Source organism: Watersipora subatra, chromosome 7 (assembly GCF_963576615.1).
Source record: "Watersipora subatra chromosome 7, tzWatSuba1.1, whole genome shotgun sequence".
In the NCBI taxonomy this organism is placed as follows: Eukaryota; Metazoa; Bryozoa; class Gymnolaemata; order Cheilostomatida; family Watersiporidae; genus Watersipora; species Watersipora subatra.
Window position 1 is genome coordinate 43,485,392 of NC_088714.1, and position 19,180 is coordinate 43,504,571.

At 35.1% G+C, this 19,180-nt stretch overlaps 1 protein-coding gene across 1 annotated transcript in view; it reads left to right on the forward strand.

Moving 5' to 3' along the window:
• Nucleotides 1-19,180, forward strand: part of LOC137400335 (xanthine dehydrogenase/oxidase-like) — a 56,585-nt gene that overhangs the window by 19,734 nt on the left and 17,671 nt on the right. The window contains exons 12-20 of the mRNA XM_068086665.1: nucleotides 1,040-1,199; nucleotides 1,564-1,756; nucleotides 3,194-3,372; nucleotides 7,497-7,616; nucleotides 8,803-8,946; nucleotides 12,527-12,665; nucleotides 14,620-14,689; nucleotides 16,053-16,140; nucleotides 18,054-18,140. Coding sequence (XP_067942766.1) covers nucleotides 1,040-1,199; nucleotides 1,564-1,756; nucleotides 3,194-3,372; nucleotides 7,497-7,616; nucleotides 8,803-8,946; nucleotides 12,527-12,665; nucleotides 14,620-14,689; nucleotides 16,053-16,140; nucleotides 18,054-18,140 — 1,180 coding nt within the window. The remainder of the gene's footprint in view (nucleotides 1-1,039; nucleotides 1,200-1,563; nucleotides 1,757-3,193; nucleotides 3,373-7,496; nucleotides 7,617-8,802; nucleotides 8,947-12,526; nucleotides 12,666-14,619; nucleotides 14,690-16,052; nucleotides 16,141-18,053; nucleotides 18,141-19,180) is intronic.

A 19,180-nucleotide genomic window follows, 5' to 3' on the forward strand; every position in this document is an offset into this window, starting at 1 on the left:
TTATATATACTGTATAATAGGATATCTTATATATACTGTATAATAGGATGCCTTATATTGTATAATAGGATGTATTATATATACTGTATAATAGGATGTCTTATATATACTGTATAATAGGATGTCTTAAATATACTGTATAATAGGATACCTTATATATACACACTGTATAGTAGGATGTCTTATATATATTGTATAATAGAATGTCTTATATATACTGTATAATAGGATGCCTTATATATACTGTATATAAGGATGTCTTATATATAGGCCTACTGTATAATAGGATATCTTATATATACTGTATAATAGGATGTCTTATATATACTGGGGGTCCTACCACACAAAGTTGTCGTCAGAATAGTCACTTTTAAAATTACTGTCGTCATTTTTAAAATCACTTTCGTCAACTTTAGTGCATTTAGTGTATTTATTGGTTATGATCTGCGTTAATATGTAATGTTACAATGTGCTATGCGCAGTGCGTACTGTAGAGAGTTTTTATTTTCAAGACAGATGTATGTACAACATAAACTTTGAATTCACCTTAAATAAGTTTAGCTTACTAAACAAACACACGCACGCACACACACACTTAAAGCTAAGTTTTAGTAATAATTTTATTTAACTATTTTTAACTAGTTTACTAAATTTCAATCTTTTATGACTAAAACTTCATCGCCTAACAGTTTCTGGCTTCGTTTTCACTATAATTGCAGCTAACCTGATCAAAACCTTTTTCGACCTACAGTAATTCGGCAAGAAAGCCTAAACTATGGCGTTTTCGTAATGAAATGAATTTTTGTTAGCAGATTAAGGGAAATTGTCTGATCTCTGACCCTCTGTTCAAAGGGATTGCAACTTGTAATTAGTTTTGAATGCTATTATTACGTACCCCTTTTTAAGTGAGAAATGCTGAACTTAACAGGGTAAATAACAGGGTAATCGTATCCCGAGAGAGCACTGTACTTATACACCCATAGATTTCTGATGATGGTTCATACTAGGTATCTAACTGAACACTTGACATATTCTACAGACATTGGGATGAGGATCTTCTGGAGGAGGCCATTGCTTGTCTCAAGGCTGATTTGCCGCTAGAAAACAATGCTCCTGGTGGTATGGTTGCCTATAGGAGGACTTTAACCATCAGTTTCTTTTACAAATTTTACTCAACAGTCAAACTTTCTTTAGACAAGGTGAGAAACTAAATATTCATTCTTAATTTTCTTAACCTTTCTAATCCATGCTTGTGATATTTCATACTTGGGATAAACATTCTAAAATCAACAATGTTTTAGTTGTTCCATTTATGCAATCAAATGATCACTCAAATGGTAAATCCTAATGTTTGCCCTTGTTTGATGTAATTATAAAATGGGTCTACAGCATATTTGGAGAGATTGCTCAACTCTGATTGCATTGATTGAATTCTCCTTGATTGCAGCGCATGCTCTCTGAGGACTTCTGGAGCAATTCTCAAAATAAGCTAGTGAACAACTTTAATTTTTTCATGTATTGGTGACTTTAGTTAAGATCTAAAGCTAGACTTTGTGTTGTTAGGCTAGAGGTGACATCATTTCAATAGATACAAGTGCTACTAGTCCTCTGGAGAGAGGTCTGACTAGAGGTGTCCAAGTGTACGAGGAAGAAAAGGGTGGCACCGGAGAATGCTGGCAGGCAGTTCCTCACAAATCTGCTTTGCTACAGTGTACTGGAGAAGCTCAATATATTGATGATCTGCCAAAATACAAAGGTACGTTTTTTATTTACTAAGGCTCTGTTGACCTTATACATTTTAAATAAAGATATTAACTTTGTGGTAATGCTCTGTGAGGTTAAAATAACAAAAGTACAGCATTTACATCTGTTGCTTATTCAGTTCAGTTGATACAATCTAAACACATAGATAAACTCAGCTGTTATACTCAGTTCAGTCGATACAATCTAAACACAGAGATAAACTCAGCTGTTACACTCAGTTTAGTTGGTACAATCTGAACGCAGAAATAAACTCAGCTGTTACACTCAGTTCAGTTGATAAAATCTAAACACAGAGATAAATTCAGCTGTTATACTCAGTTCAGTTTGTACAATCTAAACATAGAGATAAACTCAGCTGTTATATCCAGTTCAGTTGATACAATCTAAACACAGAGATAAACTCAACTGTTACACTCAGTTCAGTTGATACAATCTAAACACAGAGATAAACTCAACTGTTATACTCAGTTTTGTTGGTACAATCTGAACACAGAGATAAACTCAGCTGTTGTATGCACAACTTTAGCCTCCGCAGTAATGTATAAAAAACTAAATAAGTAAAGTGACTATCAATAAACAGAGGGTTTAGTTATGGTGATAGAAGAGACATAGAAATACTGTGCTAGTCTAACGTTATGTGAACTTTATGTTATTGTAACCGGTTTATACAAGTGTTTGTTTTCAGTTTTTACAGTTTTTATAATTCTACTTTCAATTATTACAACCATGCAGACTCTCCACGCTCACTCATTTCAGGCTTTACTTTCTTCGAATCACTTTATATGTGCTGATTCTCAAAGCTGTGGTGTTTTGAAAAGCGGATTGTGTGCTTCGGAAATTTCTCCACACGTCTATAAATATTCGCTCCAAAAACTTTTTATAGTTATTTGCAATAATTTGTAGATGGAAGCAATTATAAGTCTAAAGTTAACTCTATAAAAATAGGCTCTGCAATTATAAGTCTAAGGTTAACTCTATGGAAATAAACTCTGCAATTAGAAGTCTAAGGTTGACTTTATAGAAACGAACTCTGCAATTATAAGTCTAAGGTTAACTGTATAAAATAAACTCTGCAATTATAATGTAGGTCTAAGGTTAATTGTATAGAAATAAACTCTGCAGTTATAAGTGTAAGGTTAACTCTATAGAAATAAACTCTGCAATTATTAGTCTTAAGTTAACTGTATAAAAATAAATTTTGCAATTATAAGTCTAAGGTTACTTGTATAAAAATAGACTCAGTGAAAAGATTAGTTGGTTGGACCAGTCATTGCATGGTAAGTCTTACGAATTTCAAGCCAGCAGTTTTTTTATACACTTTTTTAGGACTGTCAGATTTCACTTTACTGACATCTTGCACCTTCGTGTCATATTTATGTGCGTGTCTCTCTCTAACTGTCTACCAAAGATTATTTTCTCACAATCACAGAGGAGCTTTACATGGCATTGGTTACCAGCACCGTAGCACATGGAAAGCTGATCTCTATTGATGCATCAGAAGCATTGCAGTATCCCGGAGTTAAAGACTTCATTTCTGCTAAGGACATCCCTGGCAGAAATAACTATGGAATTGTTATTACTGATGATCTTGTCTTTGCTGCTGAAGAGGTTAGACTCCAGGTTATTCTTGACAGCTAAGTTGAAAACCTTCATGTTCAACTCTCAAAAGCCACTCAGTTAAGTTTGATTTGAAATGAGGTTTCTATGACTGGTAAAAGTTAATAATAAAAAGCGCACATTTAGTGTGTGCAATCGCGAGAAGGATATACAGCAAATGAAAAGAGGGTTGGGTGTGATAAGAACAGCTTAGCCTTGTGGTTACGGGCAATTATTAGTTGACATATGATTTGAATGTCGTTTGTATAAATCCAGTACAATGGTGATTTTTCGTTGCTAAAACTTTATCGCTATAGATGGACAGACGAACGACAGACAAACACTGAGATTTCGATATATAGTTAGGATTTATGTAAACACAGTTAGGAGGGCAGTGATACTCTATGAATTTATATTGATAAATAGTAGGTTTTAATACTCCTTGTATAAGTTGTTTTAATAAATTGTATCTAAATGAATTAATTACTGTGTTTTCATTCTTCAAATGGATTTGGAGTTTCTTCCACTCCGAATCATAGAAACTGTAAAATCTGAACGCATTTGATGCCATTTCACTTGGCAAAATTTGTGCAAAGGCAGTGAGACTACTATTCGACATCACAGAAAGGCTCGCTGCGAATGGATTCGAATCGATAATACCCAGTTGAGCTCTCCCCAGTGGAGGTAAAAAATTTCAGTGCATTCCATTGCACTTCCGTCCAGGTATATTACAACTACTATTGCCAACAATATCTTGCTCATATGACAATGATGAGATAATTACCTTTTTATTTATTGTATCTCCTTATTCATTAACCCTTTGACCAGGTATAAGCCCCCCAAAAACAACCGAAACTCGTGTAATTTATTTTCGAAAATTCAATAAAATCGATATTTTATGAACATGCCTAGCTCAAATCTTAAATTTATTTCTATGAACAAAGATTTTTGTACATAAACATTCATCCACATATCTACTACTAAAAAAAAATACAACCATGTGCAATTGTCCCTGTACGAAATGCTTGGAAGCATTTTTTTCGGTAGAGTCAAACTCTATAACATAGCCGTGCGAGCCACCATAACAATCGTTTTCTCTGTATATTCCAAGTATATTAAAAGTCCAAAAAGTTTACATCACTTCTATCATTTGAATTATTTTTATTCTGATCGGACAAAAAATTACTAACGATCGCAGGATCAAATAGTCTTTTATTTTACCGTTTTAAAAGTCGAGCCGGTGTTAACTGGTTTTTCCAACTTTTATTCTTTTCCAAGGAGTCGCGATTTGTTCAGCTTTTAGCACAAAGCAACGCCTCTCAGATAATCGTTTCATATTGTAAATCATTTACCGACATCTTGTTGATGATATTTAAAACTTACTAGTGTTCATATCCTTTGTTTAACGTTACTAGGCGACAGCTTTATAAACGTCTACCGAAATAGACATAAATGTTGTTTCCCCACGCAACCGGTAAACGACATTTTGGTCTTTTCCCCTGCCAAAGGATTAAAGATGTGGTTGTGTCAAAAAGGTCGATTTAATGAAATTAAGACCAATAAAAGGCTACAATATCAGCTACAATTTGATGTCATTTTTGTCTTTGTAGACCAACCCTGTCCAGAGATATATGCGTTTGAATGAGGCCATCTTTTAAAAAGCTCACATTCCAGCGGGTGCTTCATTCGTGACGTAACTAGTGATACATCTGAAAAGAGTCCATGAGCTATAAATATAAGGTCGCTTCATTAGCCAATCATCAGCACGAAATTTTTATATAGGCCGTAATAAATGTTATCACTTGTAAAACGCGTTGCCTGCGATCTCAAATTTAGGGATTTTACTCTGTTATTAAATCGCATGAACATCGATATTTACTAAATCAATTAATTAACTTTAATGAATTGACACGTTTTATTGACGAACAACAGAATTGTAAAAATTACTGTAAAGTTACTGCGAAGGTGACTCCGAGTTTTCTAAGCATCAGGTGGTTAAAGTGCTACGGAGGAAGATAGGAGAATGGAGGTAAATTTATCTTTTACTTTGTGTTTCCTATAGATATACTGTTGAGTTTACATTCAGATTATATTTCCCTGTTTGCGGTTATAATGTAATTTCCTGCGCATGCGAGATACGTATGTACAGTGAGTTCTTGGCTGCTTCTTTTTAATCCATAGCATCTAGCAATACAATGGCTTAGATTGATGAATATGCTAAAAGTAATAATTTAAGTACTCACGAATACATTTACTAATTAATAGAATTATAACTTTTTGCTATCACCAATCATCGGTTTATAATTTTTTATTGTTCCACCTAGCTATATTTCCTTAAAAATTTTCTTTGGCAGTTTTAGCTAGCAAATTAGATTTATGATTTGACTTTAGATGTTCACTTCTCACTTGTAGAAAGTGAAGAAAATCAATTGATCAATGCACATCTTTAACTTCCAGAACCAAAGCTTCGAATCGTTGGCTTGGCGTACTTATGCTTTTGTTAAACATTTATTCATTTTTAAAATTACACTTGCAATCTATCTAACTCCCAATTTGAAAGCTTTCATTAGATTCACGTTAGAATGACATATCTATGAATGACATATATTTATTGCATTTGTTTTACTGATTACAGGATGTTTATGTGATCCCACCGGCTGAAGGAGCTTTGTCAGTGTGGAAACTGCCATAAATGGGAAAGAGAGACTTGAATGTATGCTGCATAAACCATGATGTTTTGTTTGAGTTTGCTGCAGTAGATGAATTTGTCTTATTGTACCGGCTGAAACTATGTGAGTGGCCATGACTTGATGGATATTTTTAATAAAAGCTTTACGCCGAAATGAAATTTTTTTTGCTTGTAAAAATTATATAATACAATAATATTGTTGAAGATAATGCAAAACATGATTTGCAGAACATTGAATATATCATAGCCCCGTTGACACCGTTGCTGAAATCTTTTCTGATAGATGGATTTATGAAGTGCAATCAGAGTTGCATGGACAGGCACTTCTGCATAGCTCGACCATTTGTTTAGTACTTGAATCAACTAATCAAATGTGACCAGTGAATCTTTTTCTACAAATTGATACCAATAATGACTCGATAACGTTGACAATCGACTATACAATGTACATGACTTTTAGAGATGTAGTTGGTTCCGCCACATACCTATTCTTTCCAAAGACACAGCTTGCTTATTTTACTTACAGTAGTAAGAAACTAGTTTTCAGTGTGGGCAATGATATACAGCCCCACCCCCAGGATAGGCAACGGGGCATAATTTGGGTGGGCTTTTGGGAGGCTGTATATCATTAGTGTGGGTAGCGACGGAACTGTGCTGATACAAAACCTTATTCTACATAGTTCGCTTGACAGAATCAGCGTAGACCGATAGAATTGGTAGTCGGTAGTAACATGTTTACACATCATTTAGAAGAAGCTAATATGACAAGTTTTTAATTTTCCTTGTTTGAGACCTTTGAGACATTGGTAATAATGTATCTGTAGCTGGATTTAAAATTTTATTCTAGCCAACATGAGCAAATACAAGATAAAATATATGCCAATAGAGCCGCGTAGGACTAGACTTTCATCGCAATAGCTGATGTGAATTTGAGAGATAGAGACAGGTTGTATCACGCGTTACATCATTTTGGGCAAGTCTGGGCATGTTTTTTTGGCCTGAGCGTTTTTACCGCGATCGAATCTTTTCGATTTTAATCTTCAAATATTTTGACAATGATATCGCCTAACACAACAAACAACATATTAACTGATAGACAAAGAAAATACTTTCTTTTAAAATCAACTCAAATTTGACGCAACCACATCTTTAAATAACTGAACTTGCTGATTTTACAGATTGCCACCGCGCTGGTGCCGACCTCTTCCTAGGCTTAACTCTTCTAGCATAGTAAAGTTTTTTGCTAAAAGCGATTGTCGTGCATGCGACCTTTGAAGCAATAATTGTATAGCCAGTCAACTTATAGCAGTAACTAAATTTCTATTAGTAATTCAACTTCTATTAGTAACTCAACTTCTACTGGTAACTCAGTTTCTGCTAGTAACTCTACTTCCACTAGTAACTCAATTTATTCTAGTAACCCATCTTCTACTGTGTACATCTTCAGGTCACCTGTGTAGGGCATGTTATTGGAGCGATACTAGCTGATACTCAGAGACACGCTCAGACAGCAGCGAAAAAGGTCAAGGTTGATTATGAGCAACTGCCAGCTCTCTTTACTATTGAGGTTAGTAGATACAACACAAATATAGTTATCACTTTCATTGGTGACAAACATCAACGCGTTATTTTATTTAAAGCTTTTCCACTTTAATATCTCTGAATTTTCATTCAAAATATATTAGTTAATTAGCTTAAAGTAGTGAGATTTAAACAACTTTAATTGCTTTAAGTTAATAAAATTTACTGAATTGACTTTTAGTGTTGTACATCCTATTATCTATCTCTAAGTTAAATATATCGCCTAGTGTGCAAACATGCTTCGTGGTCTCAAGTTAGAGTAGCTCTGTATCGATATGATCACCTTCACATATGCATTATTCACTATCTGTAGTCAAGTATGATGGAGGTGCTCTGGCATCATTACTACTTGTACACTTGTGGTCTAGTGTGTGTGAGAGATCGTCAAGTGTAATAACTATAGGTACAATTATTGGGAGAGGGCAGTGGGCAGTTGAGTGGCACAGTTGTTAATGTATTGGTCTACCGTGCTGGTAATTGCAAGTGCGAATCCCGTGCAGACGGATGGACGGTTACGACTCTTACTATAGTAAAACTTATTTATTAATTTGCTATCTTGCAAGCAATTCTAATTAATAAATATTTTTCTATATTTGGTAGTTGGTAGAGGCAACTAGATACAGATCTATGCCTAAGATTTATTGTGAATTGGTTTTTACTCAAAACTTTTGTTATAGGAGCAAACATTGCATAGATTGGCAATACACTGAGAGCAAGATTACCTAACATTTATTCTATGTTATTTTTTCAGCATTAGGAACTATGTCATATAATAAGGTTATACCATTCTAGATATTCCTAGATAAACCTAAAATCATTAAAATAATATATTAATAATTCACAAGTCATTGTTATATGATGGCAGCATATGCTCTGACTAGTTCAATTACTATCATTATTAACATTATTACTATCATATTGTCATATTGTCATTGAATCAAGTAGATGTAAATTGCAAATTAACCAAGAGGTTTTTATTTAAGAAAAACTGAAATGTCCAATTTAGTGATTCATATTGTAGCTGACTATGAATTCTACTATACTATGTCAATTTAGTTTAAATTTGAGTTATATTATCTTTTTTTTGAATAAAATGAAACTCACCTGGCTACACTTTTTGGAAGGATGTTGGCGACTCTATTAGAGGCATTGATAAAAGGCTCTGTGTTTAGGATGCCATTGCTGTCGAATCCTTCTTTGAACCTCCAAGAAAGTTGTGGAAAGGTGATGTGGATAAAGCTTTCTCACAGGTGCAGACAGTTATAAATGGTGAAATAAAAATTGGTGGACAGGAACACTTCTACCTTGAGACACATGTGAGTGCCAAGTCTCTTCTCTTTACTCTCTTGTAGAATAAGATGAATGGTTAATGCCATCTGACAGTAAATGTTGAAGGGTGTTAGTATTCAAATCATGTCTCAAATCATTCCCAGCTAAATCTGCTTTAGCTATTCTATAATTCCAGGTTTGTAAAATATGCTAAAGTTGAATTTAGTTAAATACAGTGAAACACGGATAACTCAAACTTCAAGGGACCGAGCAAAAGTGTTCGAGTTATTAGAGCGTTCAAGTTATCAGGACAGTCATAAGTGCACGTATTTATCAGTAGATACACGTACATATACTAACTATATATCAATCAAAAGCATAGATTGCTTGTTGCAAGTTAAAGGGTCCCTCGTGTGAAGTTTTAAATATTTTTAATCAGAAAGTATAGATATTTTTCTATCACTTGAGATTTGTTTGTTGCTTTAGGTGATGTGACTGCCAGGACGTTCTCAGATTAAAATTGGCAAAACTTGATCGCGGTTAAAATGCTCAGAAAAAATGCATACGTATTTTTCTACCGAGCGTTTTAACCAAGATCAATTTTGCAGTAAGTCAGTTATTACAAAACTGCTTTACTATTAAAAACCCATTATCAATTTTGCCGATATTACTTTAAAGTTATCCAAATTTTACCTCGCTTTTCTTGCATTCGGAGGGCTTATCGCTAAGCGGATGTTTGGTAAAATTTGATTTTTGCAAACCTTTAGAAAAGTCGTTAATGAAAATATTTGCCGATGTTGGTAATAACGAGGCCTAAAGGTCCGGCCACACGTAACGAATTATTCGTTCATTCTGACCGAATTCACGAGTTTCACAGAATTCACAGATTGATTCAGCCGAATATCCCATAATCGTCTGAGCTGTGCATGCACACCGAATTCGTCAACGAAACGCTTTTAATTGGCTAACCAATTTTTTTAGCGAGCACGACTCTAGTAGCTTTGACAAGTGGTATAGTCCAAGACACGTACGACGACACGCAATAAAAGTATCACCGCGATATGACTTTATACATATGATGCAACTGCCTATATGCGCTAGAGATAGCGACTGTTTTTACGACGGAGCTTTTGCTGCATAAAAAGAAATTATTATTATTGAAAAAGAAACAATTTATAGCTACTAAAACATTTAAAAGAAATTACTGGATACACGATGAGAAGTTCCTGCCATGGTGAACCAACAAGAGAGAACCAACAATAGCGCATATAGGCAGTTGCATCGTATGTATAAAGTCATATCGCGGTGATACTTTTATTGCGTGTCGTCGTACGTGTCTTGGACTATACCACTTGTTAAAGCTACTAGAGTCGTGCTCGCTAAAAAATTGGTTAGCCAATTAAAAGCGTTTCGTTGACGAATTCGGTGTGCATGCACAGCTCAGACGATTATGGGATATTCGGCCTAAATCTGTGAATTCTGTGAAACTCGTGAATTCGGTCAGAATGAATGAATAATTCGTTACGTGTGGCCGGACCTTTAGAACTACTAAAAGTCGATGTTTATCTCTATGGCTTGGAATAAAGTGATATTCTAAAGCGACAGTAACAACCGTCTCAGTAGCCGTTTGGCAAAAAACTGTTTGAGTTAACGGGGTTTCGGTCGAATTATCTAAAGCCATTTATCATTGCGTGGGAACGGACCAAGCAAATCCATTCGAGTTAACCATGTGTTCGATATATCCGAGGGCGATTTATCCGAGTTTCACTGTACTTTAGGAATATATTGTCAGAGACGAAAAACTTGCACTACCAGCTATTGTCTGTCATCATTCCCAAAATATGATTCCCAGAGGGTACATTATTATGTCTTTGCTGGCACCCCCTGGCAGGTACATCATTGTTAATATACTAGTGCTAGTACATCATTGCTAATATACTAGTGCTATTACATCATTGTTAATATACCAGTGCTAGTACATCATTGCTAATATACCAGTGCTAGTACATCATTGTTAATATACCAGTGCTAGTACATCATTGTTAATATACCAGTGCTAGTACATCATTGTTAATACACCAGTGCTAGTACATCATTGTTAATATACCAGTGCTAGTACATCATTGTTAATATACCAGTGCTAGTACGTCATTGCTAATACACCACTGCTAGTACATCATTGTTAATATACCAGTGCTAGTACATCATTGTTAATATACTAGTGCTAGTACATCATTGTTAATATACCAGTGCTAGTACATCATTGTTAATATACCAGTGCTAGTACGTCATTGCTAATATACCAGTGCTAGTATGTCATTGCTAATACACCAGTGCTAGTATATCAATGTTAATATACCAGTGCTACTACATCATTGTTAATATACCAGTGCTAGTACATCATTGCTAATATACCAGTGCTAGTACTTCATTGTTAATATACTAGTGCTAATACATCATTGTTAATATACCAGTGCTAGTACATCATTGTTAATATACCGGTGCTACTACATCAATGCTAACACACTATTGCTAGTATCCCATACAGTTGTAGGAGACTTTTGGTAGTTTTTGACTTGATTGAGGTACACCACAGTATGTAATTATCAAGTCGAGTTTGCTTAATCGGCAGTTAATATGCACATGCTTGAAGATGCAAAAGCCATGGCCTGAGATCTTTGTAGTCAGTTTCATGTTTGCAGGTTATAATAATCAAACTTTGGCCTTATAACAAAATCGTTTTGTTAGACTCATTAGTGTTCATTGATAGATTAATTACCCTGTCGGACACTTAATTGCTGAAAACAGCATAGAGAAAATAACTCCAAGTGTATAGATTCGGGAAGGACTAAGTAAGTGCTTATGATGTACCCATTCCACAGTAGATAGTTGCTAAATATTTTGTCATATTTACGTATCCAAAGTACACACCGGAATTCGAAAGCGCTCACAATCTATGATTCTCTAATCATAGTTATAGCTATGTAAAGTTTGAAGTTATTGGTGGTGAAGTTATTTGAATAATCGGCAAAAAGCTATACAAAGAACCTTTTGTTTAAGCATAGCTGCAGGTATATTATATTTTTCTAACTCTTCTCCCATAGTGGCGTTCAAATAAAGGTGGCGTTCAAATAGAGGTGGCGTTCAATTAGAGGTTTTATGGTAAGTTAAAGTTTGGTTTGCAAAAGTATTTGTGAGTTACAGTTATTCTCTGTGTTCTGTGTGTATAACAGAAGACATGTACACAGTTGATCTGGTAGTATCTGTGTACTATAATGAAAGGGTATGCAGCTGTGAATGTTTAGCTGTACAATGTAAGCTTCTGTAACGTAAACCTCGTATAATCTAAATTCTACGCATCGTAAAGAATTTATGTAAAGCTTTTGCTTCATACTACATAAACAATTTCATATAATGTAAACTTTCAAGGCTATGCAAATTCTCAAATTTGATGTGAATTACAAGAATCTCTTAGTTCGTCTTAAAAATATTAAATTTTTTCCTTGCTGCACTAGGGAGTGCAAATAGCATAAGGTTATCACTATTATACATATGTACTAGTACCTTGGCAGTCTAGTTCGCCTCAAATCTTTATAACTACTCAAATCTTTTTATATTGTCTTTTAGGCATGTCTGTGCATTCCTCAAGAGAATGGAGAGATGGAAGTATTTTGCTCAACACAGAATCCGACATTAAGCCAAAATTCCATAGGTGCCGTGTTGAATATTCCAGCACACAAAGTGCACGTACGGGTCAAGAGGATGGGTGAGTAAGTGTGCAATCTTGAGTATAGTCAGCATTGCTTTACTGTATTCCAATGAATCAAGGATCAAGAATTTTCTGGTTTTCTCTTTATTATTTTTTACTTTAGTGTTTCATTATCCTCAATTCCTGCCTGATTAATAGTTGGTAAATTTGTCAGGGCATTTCAGTCAAATGTTGAACTTTTGGATTTGCTAATTCTAAGAAAGTTTGTGTGAATTGTATCGGGAAATGAATCATAAAAAAAATCAGATTTATATTCTTTGTTTGAGAAACAGGAATGCGAGAGATTGTCAGTGCTGGTCCAAGTTGTTTATAGTTTAGGTCACATCAACCAATATTTAAAGGTTACTTTCAGTTTGTAAAGCTGGTCAATTTGGACATTTGTCACTGGATAGCTTAAAAGATGGTAGCGCATTGAGTAATATTGTGTAACACGAGCACCAACGCATACGTGCGGGTTATACCTTCTCTAGAACATCAGCGAATGGCAAACTTTGCGACGAGCTCACTAAACTTCCAAACAAACAATTTTTTTATTTATGACATCAATCGACTACTGTCCAAAGAGTTGTCTGTTTTAAAAGTTTTGATGTTGGGAGATATGGAAAAGGAAACATCTCTAAATTTTATATTAAGTGACTCGGTATCACCCAATATACTCATAATAGCAAACTGGAACTTTTGCCATTAATCTTCACTAGTTTATTTCGGTCAACGATACTATTATTGTTCTTAACTCTTTCGCTATCGTGAGCCAATGCATAGGCTTTCGCGGTAGTAGAAGTACAGACCGTAAGCCGATGTATCGGCTAATCAATAGGATTTTACTTTTCTTTTCATCATGAAGCCCACACATTAGCTAAACCGATCAAATTTTGTCTACAACGAAATTTTAATTGATTTCTAATTATTTTTCAAAGTAGGAAAACCAGGTCGTTATCATTATGGCAATAAGCAACTCACTGCGTTCATTCAACGTGAAGAAAGTGTCAGAGATTTTGCAAGAGTGGGATTCACTAAACAACTTTATACTTATCTTGTAGAAAACTTTGATCTGAATAAAATGCATTCTACAGTAAAACAATATCTGTTTTGATTCTCAAGATATTGCTTAAATAATAGCGGTATATCGATTTTTTGAAAATCTGTTCGAATTAATTTGGTCAGAATAACGAATTTAGTAGTGAAAGAGTTAACTATCATTCTTAATGTTTGTGACCAACCAACCATCAAGACCAAAATAATAAGTAAATACATTGAAGTTTTTATGACTAATAAAATTGTTACATAACATACGCGCAAAATATAACAGCAAAAACTACAAACATGATCCTAATAGATATGCAACTGCAAATTACACTCTATTTTCTATACACGTACTTGAATTATAAAAAAAGAAGTAGACATTCACGTACCTATTAGCTCCTCAAACAACCAATCTGCTAATATCCATTCTAGTTGTAATGCTTCAAATCTTTATGGTCATTCTTCTAAATATTTACTGAGCCAGAAATGAAAATGTAAAAGCAGCGCACTGCTCAGACGATAAAACGTTGTGTCCAACGCAAGGCCAGCCCTGGCAATTTGCCAGCACACTCGGCCTTTGCATTTCACTTCACATTGTGCAAGGTCACTTAGACTACTGTATTTTACTACAATAATAACTCATTCACGGAACTCCTGTCTATGTACCCAGGCAGTTTGGTAAACATTTTGTCTCAGTCCATACCACACATTCATTTAGCTATTCATAGAAGGAATATTATATTGCAAGTTTTTGTATTACCAGAGGTATCAATAGAAAGTGGAAGTACAAAGTATTTATCCACAGTTGTGGTTGCGTTTGCCCATGTCTATTTATAATCTCAGCTAATGAAACGCTTGTAAAAGGTAGGCCCACACCTTTACTTGAGGCAAAGAGGTTCTTCTTTCATTGACAACTTTTGCATTTAAGGTGGAGGATTCGGTGGTAAGGAGTCAAGGTCAAATGTGCTGCTGTTGCCAGCCGCTGTCGCAGCAAGAAAGTAAGTGACATGGTTTACTTGTTCCCATGTTCTCCTTGCTGCTGTCTTTACTAGCAGCCATTAGCTCTGCTCTGTTGACAAAGCAAAGCATTTGTGTATTGGCAAGCAAAGTGATAATTTGTGTAATCACCTTGTAATAGATGTAGTAGTCAGTAAATTCACTATTTTTTGGGTATATTGTAACCATCAATTTTTGTAATATGAACATTTTTTTCACTTTTTTCTTTCAGTCTTGTTAATATTCGTAATTTTTATCCAGTGGGAGATTGTATTTTGGTTGACATTAAAATATCTATGATGTATACATAACTATTAGGAACAATGAACCATTGTGCACATCTCTGCGCTATGAATTTTGTGACAGAACATTTTGAGCAAAAAATTATTTCTCCAATAGGTTAAGCCATGATTTTTTTACTGATTAACGAAGCATTTTTGATTATGGGTGCCTGTAACCTCCAGCTTTTAATCAACGTTTTATTGTGCTGTAGTGTTGTCAAAACTTGCTGTATGCTGTTTTCTTACAGACTGACTAAATCACAAGTCAGCCGTTTGCCCTCTTTATAATTTGTGAAATGTCACTTTTAAAGCACCTGTTCTGTCGTACTGGCTTCAACTAGGCAAGTGGTCAAATAATCTACACAAGGATCATTAAATTACGAAGTTACATTTATTATTAATCATTAGATTCATGGAAATTAATTTATGCATTGAAGAATACGCATTGAGGGTGCAAGTTCATAATCCGTAGATGTTTAATCGCTCATAGATGTTTTAACACTCGTAGATGTTTTATCGCTCGTAGACGTTTTATCGCTCGTAGACGTTTTATCGCTCGTAGACGTTTTATCGCTCGTAGACGTTTTATCGCTCGTAGACGTTTTATCGCTCGTAGACGTTTTATCGCTCGTAGACGTTTTATCGCGCGTAGATATTTTATCGCTCGTAAATGTTTTATCGCTTGTAGATATTTTGCTGGTAAAATGTTTGTATGGAATCACAATACTCTAGAGTTTAGAAAACTTCTAAATGACTAGAAAGACAACACATTGTGTGATTATTTTGAAATATTATGTCGATTTGTATTACAATCGATTTATATCGATTGTAGTTCAATAACAATTTTCTCTTGAAGAATAGACGCAGCCTTATCATGCTTATTATGCATCCTTGACACTAAAGTTATTGACTATGCAGCAACTAGTATTGTATTGGTTGTATATGACAAAACATTTTTTTACTACCCTGACCTATTGGAGACTTAGCAATATGGAAGGATTCATGCACCTCATAATTATTATTGTAGCGCTATAAATATGCCCTGGTGACTCTTCATATTTTTCCTATGATGACTGTGTTGCAGGCACGGAATACCTGTTAGGTGTATGCTCGATAGGGAGGAAGACATGATGATTACTGGAGGAAGGAACCCAATGTCGGCTAAATACCGGGTAATCCTATATTAGAGGGAGCTGATCAAAAGAACGCTGTTTCCCTATTTGACTTGTTTTTATTTGGCCACTATTGAAGCACCTCCTAAAAGTTCTTAGTAGAATCTGGCTCTGAAATACAGTTGGAAACTGAATTGTCTGTGTAGCATTTTAGTTTTGTATTAGTTCATCTAACTCATTAAACCAGCTATCTATGGTTAGCCTGCTTTTACTCACACCAAAGGTATGAGTGCATATCATCCTCTGATACCAAAGGTATGAGTAAAAGCAGCAAAGTATCATAGCATAATAGCAAATGTCTTGGTCAAAGTTCCTTCAAGTATTTTGTGCTCCTTGTTCGTTTAGTCTGAGACATACTTCTTAGAATCAGAACTCATCAAACTACAATTTATCTGAGGAAGAGTCATCTGTTTGTGTAGTTGCATGCCTTATTCAATACTTATAGAAAACTCTGAACAATTTGTTGAATGTCAAAAGACAAGCGAGTAAACCAGCGTAGTTGTTTGTACCATAAGCTGTTGCATGTGATCTTACAACCCTAAACTTGAACTATTGCTGAATTTAGTACTGAGTGACTGCTTACCTTGTTATACATTTACTGATTTTGTTATTTTTACCATTATGAGTAATCTTTTAAGGAATATGCTGAACATTAACAAAAACGCACTTGCATAATCAACGTTATGAAATTATCATGGATTTTGAAACCAGCTTTCTCTTTCAACAGTTGTCTGTTGTTATGAATTCAACAAGTTTTGATCAAGAAGTAATCTAAGACGTGTTATCTATGTAACATGATTCGAAAACAAAAACTGATGTTAACATGATAGTACTTAGAAGTCGCTTACTCAGGCGGTTAGGCTGACTTGCTATTCGGTTGCTATGGAAACCACTCTGTTCTTTGCTGTCTTAAAGGTTGGCTTGCAACAAAATTCACATTGCAATTATTTGAAATCAAAAGATTCACCATGTTTTACTCTGCTGTGTGGTAGGTGCAAAATATGCGGAAATGTGATTACAAGCTCTTAAAAGCTCAAAAATGAACAGTTAATCGCCGGCATCATGAAACCGCGTAGATTGGAATCCATTTATTTTTGTGACGTAGTCAAATGATTTGGTTATTTTTTTGACACGTGATGTTCTCACGTGAAAAGAAAAGCTAACAAAAGGCTCAATATAAAATGTTTTGTAGCACTACTTTATGACAAACACTTCGGGTTTTACTGAAGACCCCGTGCCAAATATAGATGCTCGCTAGTTTACAGTTTTTTTCGGTTTGGTCTAATCATCTAGTCGTAATCTGATCATGTGACCCATACTTTCTGCCAAACAGCGCAAGTAATTTCTGCAGCATTTTTCGACTATCACAGGTGACCAACACCTTCGAGCTAAGGTTAAAGAATTAAACGGATTTTTACGATAGGTTTTGAGATATCAGTGCTCAAAGAGACAGCATTACAATGATGATGAAATAGACGTGTAAGGACAATAGACATGGTTTTATTGAATGCTTGAAGTATATTTGGGAAAATTTCTTGATGAATGAGGTTGCATGAAAGTGTAAACAGAAGCCATCTTGTTTAGCTATGTCCCACTTGAACCGTGTTGGAAAGGGATTCTAATCTATGACAGTTTCGTGATGGCGACAATTAACTGTTCGTTTTTGAGATTTTAAGAGCTTGTAATAACATTTCCACATATTTTGCACCTACAACACAACAGAGTAAGACATGGTGAATCTTTTGATACCAACTAACTGTAATGTGAATTTTGTTGTAAGTCAACCTTTAAGATTATGAGTAGTAGCATAATCTTATGAAATGTAGTCAATACATTCTAGTCAATTCTTTGGTGAATTTGAATATACTTACAGATTATATACTGCAGTGGCTGATTATCATCTTTTTTTTTAGGTTGGACTGGATCACACCAGTAGAATTCATGCAATCGATGTGGAAATATACGCCAACGCTGGTAATACAATGGACCTTTCTTGTGGGGTAGGGTCATTTTTATTATAACGCAATGCTAGGACAAATTAATGCAATAATGCAATAATAGGACAAATTAACCTACTACAGCAAACTCAAACAAAACATATCATGGTTTGTGCAGCACACATTCATGTCTCTCTTTCCCATTTATGTCAGTTTCCAGACTCACAGCGGCTCAGATGGTGGCACCAGATAAACATCCTGCAATCAATAAAGCAAATGTAAGGAATATATGTCATTCATAGATATGTCGTTTTAATGCGTATCTACTGAAAGTTTTCAAATTAACAGTTAGATAGATTGCGAGCGTAATTTTAAAAATGAATACATGTTTAACAGAAACATAAGTGCGCCAAGCCAACAATTTAAAGCTTTGTTTCTGGGAGTTAAAGATGACAATTGATCAATGGTTTTTTTCACTTTAACAAGTGCAGTTGCGGTAATACAGTCTCCTATATTTATATATATATACAATTGTTTCCTCACCCCAATTAACCCGTATGGGTGGTAAATTCTGCTCTAACTTGAGTCTCCTACCAGAGACCTGGGAGTTTGAGCACTCGCCTCAAGATCTTAGCTGTTCCCAATAGTGCACTTTTCTGCAACTCACCTGAGTTGATTGTTGTTGGTGTTTGGGCAAGCCACAATTTATGCGCCGGTGTTATTGCGCCCAGTGCCCCAATGACTACTGGGATTACAGCTGTTCTTACATTCCAGCATTTTTCAATCTCGTCTCCAAGAGGGAGATATTTCTCTACCTTTTCTTTTTCTTTGCTGGCTATATTGTAGTCATTGGGTACTGCTATATCTATTATAGTAGCCCTCTTGTTCTCCTTGTCTACCACCACTATATCTGGTTGGTTTGCTAGGACATGCTTGTCAGTTCGGATGTAGAAGTCCCAGAGGATCTTAGCGCGGTCATTTTCATTGACCTTACCAGGAGCTTCCCACCAGTGTTGGAAGCTTCTCTCTCTCTCTCTCTCTCTCTCTCTCTCTTTCTCTCTCTTTCTCTCTCTCTTTCTCTCTCTTTCTCTCTCTTTCTCTCT